Consider the following 13,077-nt stretch of genomic DNA (forward strand, 5'->3'; position numbering starts at 1 on the left):
ATGGTGACTTGTGTACTTAAATACAGTCTGATCAGATAATTTCCATTCAATGGCTACCGTATTTACTCAGATCTAAGCCGCACTCGAATCTATGCCGCACCTGAAAAATGAGACTCGAAATCAAGGGGAAAAAAATTTCCCGAATCTAAGCCGCACCTGAAATTTGAGACTCGAAATTCAAGGGGAGAGAAAAGTTTTAGGCCGCACCTCCAAATCGAAACAAAGTTGGTCCATTGTAATATGAGACACAATTTAGGTCGAATGAATGACGATATAGCTACAGTAGTTTGGTTCGAGTCGTGAGCTTAGCAGTTAAGCTTTACCAGGTGGCCATTGCTGTGCGTCAGGCGCTCCGTCCATATTTATACGGGTACCCTTCCTTTTTCACGTGCTTCGTCTAGTTTGAATTGATTGCTTATTTTTCTTTGATCTGATAAGTGCCGTTCTCTTTGTTATAGGTGTTTACATCACTCTAAGCTGAAAATGCATTACTGTACTGTGCCATGTGTTGTTTGTTGCATTCTGATAATGAGTGTTTACATCCTGTCGCTGCTCGCGGCATGGCTTGCTTTTGTGCGCGCCACCGCCACTTACAATTTTTTTTAAAAAAGAGAGGAATCTTCTCATTAGCGGAACAATGGCAAAAGACTGCTATTTGTTGTTACTTACACTGCAGCTTTCTTTGATAGTGATCAACAAGAACCAAATAATAGACTGCGTAAGATACAAGATATTCTGAACGAGAGTTTAGCGAAAATTTTTTCCGTTTGAAAATCTTTGCAGGCGCCTCTTTAGTACATTACATTCTGCACAGAAATTAGAGCCATCTTACATTTAAAAATCTAGTCAATTGCCGTGCTTCATTTCTGACTGTATCACTATTAGGCATAAGAATAATACGAATATAAACATGACATGATATGTATAATCTTCCGCGTTTGCTGTTCTCACTCTAGTTTCGTAGTTTATGAGGCAGACAAGATTTAAATGAGATAGCAGCAAACACGAAAGAATACATGGCAAAATGTTATTCGTATTATTCTTATGGTGAAGAGAATACTGCATGTGATTCACAATTCATAAAAGTTCCTATTAGCAACCATCTTTTCTCACAGGTAGGAAAAAATTCAGAATGTAGAGTTGGCCATATTGACAAACAGTCTTGCCAGTCGGATTTTCGTAGTACATTGAAATGCTGCTACATTTGAAAATGAACAATACGGAATTTGTATTTACTTCTTTGGATAATGTATGAAAATGCAGTGGTCGAAACTCGGGGCGGAGAAAAATGCTCGTCTTCCACCCTTCTTTTAAATTTATTTACTGACGCAGAGGTTTTGGCGCCAGTATTTATCTTTGTGCCTGCAAAGCATGCCTGTGTAGCGCTACATATATTCGACGGCAGAAGTTAGTTGTGGCGGCACCTACCAACATTTTTTAGAACTTCCGCTTGCTTTGTACTCGATTCTAAGCCGCAGGCGGTTTATTGGATTACAAAAATCGGAAAAAAAGTGCTGCTTAGATTCGAGTAAATACGGTACATTGTATTAAAACAGCTGAATGAATCTGTCTTTGTTTCCCCTTTGCTGTGGGACCAAGCAGAGGATGGTGCTATCAAATAATGGGCTATGTAAATTGAGTGCTGAAAGCAATGTCAAATTGCTATTGTGTACTGCTGTAGCAAAGCTACTGAGTGAGGTGGTGCAGTGGTTAGCACACTGGACTCACATTCAGGATGATGATGATGATCTCAGATCCACTACCTGTGTAGGACGTAGTAATAGGCATTGCTGGTGTAGAGAAGCAATTGAAAGAGTTGAAAACAACAAGTCACAATGTCTGGATGGAATCCCAGTTTGGTTTTCCAAAGAGAACTCTATGGCATTGACTCCTTACTTAGCTTGCATTTATTGTGAATCTTTTGCCCAGTGCAGTGACTGGAAAAAAAGTGCATGTGACTCCTGTATGTAAGAAGGGTAAAAGAAGAGACCCACAAAAATTGCAGACCAATATCCTTAACCTATAGCCAACTGATATTTGGTCATAGCCTCAGTTTGAGTATAATAAAGTTCCTTCATGTGGAACAGCTTCTGTCCACAAATCAGCATAGTTTTAGAAATCACCTCTCATGAAATCAGCTTGGCCTTTTCTCACAAGATGTCCTGCAAACCATATATGAAGGGCAATAGGCAGATCCCATAGTCCTAGATTCCTGAAGAGGATTTGACGCAGTGCCCCATTGCAGACTGTTAATGAAGGTATAGGCATATCGAATAGGGTTCCAGGTATATGAGTGGCTCAAAGACTTCTTAAATAATAGAACACAGTATATTTTCCAAAGGCAAGTGTTCATCAGATACAAGAGTATCATCAGGAGAGCACCATGGAAGTGTGATAGGACTGCTGTTATTCTCTGTTTACATAAATGATCTAATGGACAGGGTGAACAGCAGTCTATGGCTGTTAGCCAATATTACTGTGGTGCACAGGAAGGTGTTGTCATTGAGTAACTGTAGGGGCATAAAAGATGACTTAGACAAAATTCTAGTTGATGTGACAAATGACAGCTAGCTCTAAATGTAGAAAAATGTAAGTTAATACAGACGAGTGGGAAAAACAATCGTGTAATATTTGGTTACAGTGTTAGCGGTGTACTGCATGACACAGTCATGTTGATTAAATATCTAGGCTTAATATTGTAAAGTGATATGAAATGGAACTGGCATGTGAGGATTGTAATAGGGAAGGTGAATGTTCACTTTGGTTTACTGGGAGAATTTTAGGCAAGTGTGATGCATCTGTTAAGGAGATGGCATGTAGAACACTAGTGTGTTGAGTACGTCTAGAGTTTTTCAAATCCCCATCACTTCAAATTAAAGTAAGACATCGAAGCAATTCAGAGATGGGCTGTTAGATTTGTTACCAGTTGGTTCGTTCAGCATACATGTATTATGGAGGTGCTTCGGGAACTCAGATGGGAATCCCTGGAGGGAAGGCGACATTCTTTTCGAGGAACACCATTGAGAGAATTTAGAGAACCAGCATCTGAAGCTGACTGCAGAACAGTCCTATTGTTGCCAACATACATTTCACATAAGGACTATGAAGATTAGATAAACAACAGCTCTTACAGAGGGGTGTAGACAGTCGTTCTTCCCTGGCTCTGTTTGCGAATAGAACAGGAAAGGAATTGACTGGTAGTGGTATAAGTTACCTTCTGTCATGCACCATATGTTGGTTTACAGAGTATGTATGTAGATATGCTGTAGATGAGATTCCCAGTTGGCTGTGGAAATCTAGGTTTTCCAAAATTTCACTATAGTGCTTAAGGTAAATGCCAGAATGGTTCCTTTGAAGAGGATGTGACCAATTTTCTTCCCTGAGCTAACGCTGTTGATTCTCTCATGTGCTAATTGTTTGCATGACATTGTAAGTGCTGGTTGGTTCTGAAAGCATGTTGTTACACTGAAGCAAATACCAGTCTTTCTGTTCTTCTGTGAATAGCTAATATTTTGCAACAGTGATGCTTCAGTACTCACACCTTTCAGCTCTTCCCTTGTTTTGAATTGGGATTATTACATTCTTGTGAAAGTTTGATGGTATTTTGCCTGTCTCTTGTATCTTGCACACCAGGTGGAATAGTTTTGTCAAGGTTGGTTCTCTCCAAGATCTAAATAATTGAGGGAACATTGTCTCTTCCACGTGTCTTGTTTTGGTTTGTCTTTCTGTGTTTGGTCAAATTGTTCCTGTAGTACCACATCTCCCATCTCATCATCCACCTATTTCTGCACTCCTGCCATAATATTGTCTTAAAGTTATTTTTCTTTCTATGACTCACCACCTCGTTTCACCTTTCAGCCTTCCCTTCTTTACCTAGAACTGATATGCTATCGAAGTTATTGATATTCACGAAGTTGATTCTCTTTCATCCCAAAGGTCTCCTTAATTTTCCTACCCAAGACTCCTATCATAGTCATAGATCCTCCAAGTGCTTTGCATTTCTTTTCCAACCATTCACGCTCTGCCATTTTATACTTCCTGTCAATCTCGTTTTTAGATATCTGTATTTCTTTGCCTGCTTAATTTGTTGCATTTTATTTCTTCTACTTTCATTATTTAAATTCAGTCCTTAGGAAAAATTACAGCTGTAGTTTCCCTTTGGGTTCAGCTGTAACATAACACTGATTTCAAGGCTATGTTGGCTGATGTTACAAAGGCAAAATGTCAATCATACATTGCAACTACTCTTAAACTAGCCTCACCACAGATGCCCCTCCAATTTGATTTAATGTATATAATGTTTATCTGTACCACTAAGACATGGCAAGGCACGACACCGAGTCAGGATCCAGAGTTCATCAGGAGTTTGAGGACATACTGTGATACAATGTGCAATCCCCTTGCTACCCCCCACTGTGCCACTGAGAGATAATTTCGTCACTTTGCAGAAGTGTGAGACTACAACACTGGTCAGTGAATCCAGTTGTCCCACTGTTTTGTTCCTCTTTCTTGTGTCTTGTGCTTAACGAAATTTTATTTTTGTATCTGTTCACTGGAAATCATAGGACTATGGCTTTCCTCTCTGTGGAAGGAGAACAGTGATGACTCCATTCTGTATGATTCTGCTGTGATGACTTTGTGGGCAAGTCAGCAGTTCCACCTGCTAATTTCCCCTCTGCCACACTCTTCCCATCTCGTTGGAAAGAGAGAGAAATGTAAACCTTAACTGAAACATTTAGTTGCAGTGCATAAAGGCATTGAGGCCAGATTTGGAGAACTGAAAACTTTTAAGAGTATGAAGAGCCTATCTGTGATAGTCCTTTACATGGCTAGTTGAGAAAATGAAAAACATTTAACAAGCCTTTAGATAAGGCACTGTTCGTTGGTACATGGATTCTGTATTCAATAACACGTAGCCCCTAACATCACTCATTAGAAGGCGATACTTTTCCAATGAGCGGTAACAGTGGCCCTGGATATACCATAAAAATTTGTTACACTCGGAGTGGCGAGATTAACCTCTTGAGTATGCATTTATACAATGTCCTATCTGCTCTGCGTTGCAGTTTTTCTGATGACACCCCTTGCAGTTAGTAGCACTATTACGTTGTAAACTGACAAATTGTATATAAACGTAGGCTTCTGCGGCCATTGTCACAGTCAATAAAATTTTCCTGGGTTTGTTACCGCATTGTCAGTAAGTAAAACTACTGATGTTTCGGTCACTGTTGCAAGTGACCTTCTTCATGGAGTTGTTTTGTTTACAAAAAACACCATGAAGGAGGTCACTTGCAACAAGGACTGAAATGTTGGTAGTTTTACATATTGACAGTGTGGTCACAAACACAGAAAAATTTTATTGACTGTGATAAATTGAAGATTCTGATAAGATTGGGGGTGGCTACATTTAGTAAATGGGAAAACAGAAATGTCATCATGGTGAGTTTATTGTAAATAAACACTGTTAACTCTACAGAAATACATTTCCGATATTAATTAACATAATTAACTTGAAAATAATGTCATAGTCTATCCAGAGATTTCAGATGGATCATGTGTAATGACTGACTGACTTGGCACAATATAAAGTTTACTATAAAATATAGTACTGCTTTGTACTTCTTCCTATACTGTCAGGTGTCTCTGCCGTCATTGTTTATTTAGCAAAACTTGAAATTTAGTGAATAGTAATAATGCCAAAATTTGCCCAACAAATGACAGACTTCTCCTGATATTTTCTATACCAAAATGAGTTAATAATATCAATATTTAATAATTAAAATTGTGAGACCAATTATAGTGTGCAGAGAGGCACTCAATCAGTCATTCTTCCTGTGCTCCATTCTTGAATGGAATTGGAAGAAGCCCTAATAATGGGCACAATGTGGAGTACCCTCTCCCGTGTACTTCACACTGGTTTCCAGAGTTTAAATGTAGATATGGATTGTTTGCTGCTAATTCTCTGGGTCGTCTCCAGTGTCTGTAACTACGTGCAAGATATCTCTAACACCACCAACCTGCTTTAAACACTGACCAGGACTGAGAGCTGATCCCAACAGTGGCCGAGGAATCGGCTGTTTGTAGATCAGGAAAAGGTGTTATCTCCTCACCTGAACATGAGTTGTAGCAGTAGCAGTGACTGTAATCGCACGGTGAACTATTAATGAAACATATGTGATTACAACAGTCATTTACTCATTTTGGTACAGAGACAGAATTCCAGCAGATGGGAGGCTATTACCCCTCAGTGATGTAGTTGGCTTCAGACACACCATGCACCAATGTCAGCAATCATTGGCCCATGCGAGTAGTGACATGTGCTAGCATCATTATGCCTGCTGAAGGCTGACACTGTGGTGTGCCACAGTCTGTGTGGCATAGGCAAAGCTCCTGGCAGCTTGACTGCCTTCTGGTTGCTGTGTACCATACTGGTAAGGACAGTATTTAAACCGTAGTAAGCAACATGGCCAAAGTCGTGTGCCTGCATTGGGTGGCCATCAGCAATGATGAGGGCCTACAGGAACCAGTAAACAGTAACAAAGTAGCCAGGCAGCCCCTAGCCCAGACTTGAACATGTGATGGACCAGGGAGGTGGTCATCAGTGGAAGAAAAGCACACGGCACGTGACCCAGCAGTGTGAAGGTGCCAAGTTCGAAACTCAGGCAGATACTTGCAGCTACTGGAGATGAAGTCCTTGGAAGGTGACTGTGAGAGCATGCTGGTCAGTACTTCTCCAAAAGCAGCACTCCCACTCTAGAAGTGATAACAAGTTGGAGTGGCCAGTTGTTGCCATTAGGTGGTGAGGACTTCATTTGTTCCAATTCTCTTCTCTTCTCGCCCCTGCAGGAGCCTAACTGGAGCTGTAATGTCGGCCAGCTTCACCTTTCAGAGCTGGCTAGCATCTTCCAGGTCATCAGTATCCTAAATAAGACCATTTTCACTCTGAATACACATTTTTGTGAAACGATGTGTTCTGGACATCAAGTTGATGCTCACTTCCCTCTGTATGACATTCTTTTTCTAAGAATGGCAGGGACAGTTCATTGTACCTAACAGAGTTGTGGTGCACTGCAACATGTATAATGACTTGTGTGTTGCCTAAACTCTCTTCGGTTATGGGAACAGCTTCCTGCTACAATTCTATAGCTCTATAAGCGACTGCCCAAGAAAATATTGTAATATCATTAGTAATAATTAAAAAAGTTGTTAAAGAAAATGTAAAGTCGCAAATATAACATGAAACATTACAGAATACGAAGCACTGTTTGTACAGTACTTTTATATAAAGCAGTCACCAAAGGTTTTTTTTTTTTTTTTTTTTTTTTTTTTTTTTTTTTTTTTTTTTTTTCCCCTCCAATGATTGCTACCACCTTTTCAATATACACTGGTGTGGAATACACAGTGGCAACAATAAGCATACCATCAACAAAAAAGTACGAAACCAGTCACTACAGCACAATTAGAATTATCCCTCTTGATTGACAAACTCTATTTAGCGTAAATTTAAAATCCTGTAGGGTAGCTATCCATCTTAAGTACTGTAAGAAATTTAACATTATGGTTACAAGAGTACAAATTAGGATACATTGCTACTCTCCACATAGGGGATCAGTGAAGTGGCAGACAGGCACAGTTTAAAAGTGCCTGTCTGCCATTAAACTCCTCATCTACGTGGTAAGTAGCAATCTAGCTAAAATAATTTTGTTGTTGTTTCACTCTGGATTTTCAGTTGTTTAATATTATGATAAGATTTATCAAAGATATTCAGCTGATAATTGGCCTAGTGATCGCAGCTTTAATGTGGTCAGTTCATTTTAGTTAAAATGTCTGTGTCTCGGTGAATTAAGGTTGCAGGTGTATTCCTTACAGATTACTGAATAGTCATCTACCATGGAAGTTTGCTGTGGGAGAAGATGGAAAAGTTGTAGCCATTTTACAAGATACACTTTTGGAAATACGAGCCAGTAGAGATGAATACTCATCAGTTGTAGGCAAAGCTGTAGGTAAGTTGATCCATAGTGGCAGATTTTAGATGCTCTGTGGTATAATCTGATAATGTTCCTGCAAGGTTTGAGTCAGGTTTGCATTTTGTCAGTTTCTTTGACTCTTCAACCTTTGCATTTGTGTTGTTTCCTGTTAAGCAAATACTTGATTATTCACAAATTAGCTGAACCTGTAGCTGGGTGCCCATCTTCTGTGTAAAACGGCAATATTTGGAAAATTTTTTAACTGTATGGTGTGTAAAGTGCTTATATGCCCTGAATTTGGATGGTTACCTAAGATTATATAAATGTGCAGTGCATCATAGCTTAACATATGAATGTGATAATGTAGTAAGAACTACCTCTGTCAACAGTAGACACGCACGCAAACGCAACTTGCACACATGTCTGCTGTCTCAGAGAGCTCTCTGAGACTGCAGACGTGTGTGCAAGTTGCGTTTGTGTGTGTGCGTGTGCGCGTGTGTGTATGTGTGTCTACTGTTGACAATGGCCTTAATGGCCGAAAGCTATGAGAGTGTGAATTTTTTTATTGTGCCTATTGCGACTCAGTATCTCTGCTATATGGTGAGTAGCAACTTTCCTTCTCTGGTATTATTATTTTCCACCCTGGATTTTCCATTGTTTGATTGTATTGCAACTTTCCTAGAACTCTTTGTATGAAAGCTGATGGCATTAACACAAGGTGAATGCATTGAGATAGTCCTTAATAGGAGAGACTAGTGCCCATGCTGTCACAGTGGATTTTAAGCATCACCACCCAGACAGACCACTCATTACCCACTGTGTGGTGGTGAAAATTCTTACAAAATTCCAAACTGGGTCTGTTGCAGACAAAGCAGAAGCTGGGCGATCAAAAACTGCTATGGATGAAGCAGCATCACCCACTGTTCTGCCATTGTTCAGTAAGAGTCCAGAGTGTAGTACTTGCTGCATTTTGCAGCAAATTAGGGTCAGCCATACATCAAAAATGAGAATTCTAACCACACACTAGTGAAAATATGACTGTTGTACCATCTCACCAAGAACAAATAGATTGTTGTGTACAGTGTGCAGAATGGGTGATATCCAAGCTGGGTGAAAAACACCATTTCCTCTATGATGTACTCATTATGGTTGAAGTGAACGTCTGTGTGAACGGAACCTGTTTTATAGAAACATATTTTGTCTGATGTCAGGAGGAGACAAACATAAAAGGTTCGGGTCTATTAATCGTCAGCAGTTCAAAAATATGGCAAATCATGGTATCCCTTACGGGAATGGCAGCAAGTGTGTTGGGACCCTTGCTCTTCATGTTGTATATTAATGACCTCGTAGACAATATTAATAGTAACCTCAGACTTTTTACAGATCATGCAGTTATCTATGACGAAGTACTGTCTGAAAGAAGCTGCACGAATAGTCAATCAGATCCAGATAAGATTTCAAAGTGGTTCAGAGATTGACAACTTGCTTCAAATGTTCAGAAATGTAAAATTGTACACACAAAATGAAAAAAAAGTCATATTCTGTGACTTAATATCAATGAATCACTGTTGAAATCGCCCAACTCGTATAAATACCAGGGTGTAACATTGTACAGCGATGTGAAGTGGAATGATCACATACACTCTGTTGTGGATAAAGATGGTAGGCTACGGTTTATTGGTAGAATACTGTAGAAGGGCAATCAGTCTACAAAAGAGACTGCTTACAAATCACTTGTGTGACCAGTTCTAGAATATTGCTCAGGTGTGTGTGGGAGCTGTACCAAATAGGACTACTAAGGGATAAAAAATGTATACAGAGAAGAGCAGCATGAATTTTCACAGGTTTGTTTGATCCACGGGAGTGTGTCACAGAGATATTGAAGGAACTGCACTGGAAGACTCTTTAGGGCAGATGTAAAGTATCCTTAGAAAGTCTATTAAGAAAGTTTCAAGAACCATCTGTAAATGATGACTCTAGGAATATACTACAATATTGTTTGCATAGGGATCATGAGGGTAAGTTTAGAATAACTACTGTGCACACAGAGGCATTCAAACAGTCATTCTTCTCACACTCCATATGTGAAGGGAATGGAAAGGAAAGCTAATAATTGTTACAATGAGACATACCCTCTGCCAATCACCTCACGGTGCTTTGCAGATTGTAGACTGAGACGTAGATGGATAAAAGAACAGAATCACAGATTATTGCTAGTATTTGTTTTGTGAGCATTAGCCTATGGTCCAAGGCATAATTTTTACTCATTCAATGCTGGAGACATCATTAGAGGCTTTAGTGACTCAGAAAACTGGTCAGATATCAACTATATTGAATGGATCTATTGATGGTATCTGGCACAATGAAAGTGATGTTTTGGTAAGGAATATGGGTTCTTGTTTTGCAGGGCTCTTCTTCATTCATGGTATGTCAACAGCAGCCAATATCTGCAGCTGTTAGATAAAGATATAGCACCATAGCTGCTGTCTGCAGAAGAATATTTCCAACTGTCTTTCAACACAGTGGTGCTCCATTATGAGCTAGTTGTTAGGTCATACCTATATCTGGGGACCAAGTTTCTCTGGAGTTGGATAGGTAGTTTCCATGTTCCTTGGGTTTAAGTCCATTAGATCTGTAACTGCAGGGACATATGAAGACAAATGTGTGTGCTACGGTGAAGATCAGAAATCTTGTACACCTCAGCAACAGGTTGTTGCTGTTTGTGCTCGCATTCCAGTACGTGTGTGTGTGTGTGTGTGTGTGTGTGTGTGTGTTAAAGTTCATGAGGAATGGGTGATGTGGATAACAGCTGCCTATCACTGTGCTGAGCAACACGCTGAGACATTCCTGTTGCCTTTATCTGTCATTGTTATGTGGGAAATGTGATGTAACTCATGAATGAATAAAGCTGTATGCAGATGAGATACCATAAATTTTCTCTTGTAATTCTCTATCTGACACTTTACGTGACCCCTTTACTTTTTGAAAATTTGACTTACTTTCAATATTCATTAAAATGATTCGTTCTCTATTCTTTTAACAGTGTGCAGAGATCCAGTGCCCCAATGGAGGAAAATGTTGTGGAGTCCAGACTGCAGCATGCTGGCAGTAGCGTACAGTAGTGGCGATGTTGCTTTCTACAACTTGTTAGGAAGCAACATGTTCTGCATAAAACCAGTATGAAGACTTTGTGAATTTCTATGAATAAACTGTGTAATTTCCATGCATGAGCATGTACATGCATGCGTGCGCATACACCTACACCCAGACACACATACACACATATATATACAAGCAAAAATTTGAGGTTCTTTACTGATGCATGTACAGAAATTTTGTAACTTTAAAACTTGGCGGGTGGGAAAGCTAAGCTAACTCATTTGCATAACATGTTGCACAAACACAAGGAGTAAAGGAATTTAATTCTTTAATCTCTTACGCTTTTTTTTATATTTATTGTCTAGTGAGATTATGCCCATGGATTAATGTTACATTTATATGAAGTGGAAGCAACAAAAATTTTAATAAGCATTTGGAACTTCTTTCTTCCAAATATGAGTCTGGTGTCTTAATCACAGTGGCGAACACAATTATTATAAAAAGCTCTTCTGTACATCTTATTGTTTACCGTCCTTATTTGTAATGTTGTTATTGACCCTCACTCCAAATTTCCCAATTTGGTTGTGGTATCTAGAGTGATAGTTCTATATGAGGCATTTAAACACATTAGATCAAATGAATGAATCAGCTATTTTTTGTTTTTCTTGAATTGCATTGTTATTATTTATTTGTGTGATTTGTAGTTGTACTTTCGCCGTATTTAGAAACGTGGCGTGGTATGTTTGCAAGGAAGTCAATGTACTGTGAGAACAAAGTGTCTTGTGATAATATTCTAGTATAAAATACTTTTGGTATCATTCACATATCAGTTCAGAATAAAAAGTTGTGCTCTCCACCATGACCTCCATCACACAAATCGAACGTGAGGACACCCTATCCACATTCCTCCAGTAACTGAACAACTTCTCCCCCATTTGCTTCACCTGGTCCTAATCAACCCTACAAGCCACCTTCCCAGATGTTGACCTCCACCTCAAAGATGGCTACACCAGTACCTCCATCCATATCAAACCTACTAACAACCAGCAATACCTCCACTTCGACAGCTGCCACCCATTCCATACCAAGAAGCCCCTTCCGTAAAGCCTAGCCACCCATGGTTGTCGCATCTGCAGTGACTAGCAGTGCCTCTTGAAATATACTGGAGGTCTCACTGAAGCCTTCACTGACCGTAATTATCCTCCCAACCTTGTACAAAAACAAATCTCCCGTGCCTTATCTTTCAAGTCTCCCACCACCTCCCAAAGCACCACTGTCCGGCCACTGAGGAGCATTCCCCTCGTAACTCAGTACCATCCAGGACTGGAGCAACTGAATTACATTCTCCACCAGGGTTTCGATTACCTCTCATCATTCCCTGAAATGAGAAATGTCCTGCCCACTATCCTTCCCACCCCTCCCACAGTGGCATTCCGCTGTCCACTGAACCTACACAATATACTAGTTCATCCTTACACAACCCTTGCTCCTAGTCCCTTACCTCATGGCTCATACCCCTGTAATAGACCTAGGTGCAAGACCTGTCCCATACATCCTCCCATCAGCACCTACTCCAGTCTGGTCATAAATATCATCTATCCCATCAAAGGTAGGGCTACCTGTGAAACCAGTCTTGTGGTTACAAGCTAAGCTGCAACCTCTGTGCTGCATTCTGTGTGGGCATGACAACCAACAAGCTGTCTGTTCGCATGAATGGCCACTGAAAAACTGTGATTAGGAAACAAGTGGACCACCCTGTTGCTGAACATGTTGCTAAACATGATATCCTTCATTTCAATGACTGCTTCACAGCCTGTGCCATATGGATCCTTCCCACAAACACCAGCTTTTCAGAGTTGCGCGGGTGGGAACTCTCCCTGTGGTACATCCTATGTTCCCGTAACCCTCGGGGCCCCAACTTTCATTAGTCGCTGTCCTCACCCATCCAGCCCCTTCCCTACTCCCATTCCAGCACTACACAGCCGTCATTCCACCACCACACCCAGTCATT

General features: G+C 40.2%; 1 protein-coding gene across 2 annotated transcripts in view; it reads left to right on the forward strand.

The window, feature by feature from the left end:
- LOC126483846 (NBAS subunit of NRZ tethering complex-like) overlaps positions 1 to 13,077 on the forward strand; it is a 405,587-nt gene that overhangs the window by 12,394 nt on the left and 380,116 nt on the right. For both annotated transcript variants that reach the window (XM_050107060.1, XM_050107061.1), the window contains exons 3-4: positions 7,870 to 8,003; positions 11,011 to 11,144. In XM_050107060.1, the coding sequence (XP_049963017.1) occupies positions 7,870 to 8,003; positions 11,011 to 11,144 (268 nt within the window). The remainder of the gene's footprint in view (positions 1 to 7,869; positions 8,004 to 11,010; positions 11,145 to 13,077) is intronic.

The sequence above is a fragment of the Schistocerca serialis genome, chromosome 6 (assembly GCF_023864345.2).
Source record: "Schistocerca serialis cubense isolate TAMUIC-IGC-003099 chromosome 6, iqSchSeri2.2, whole genome shotgun sequence".
NCBI lineage: Eukaryota > Metazoa > Arthropoda > Insecta > Orthoptera > Acrididae > Schistocerca > Schistocerca serialis.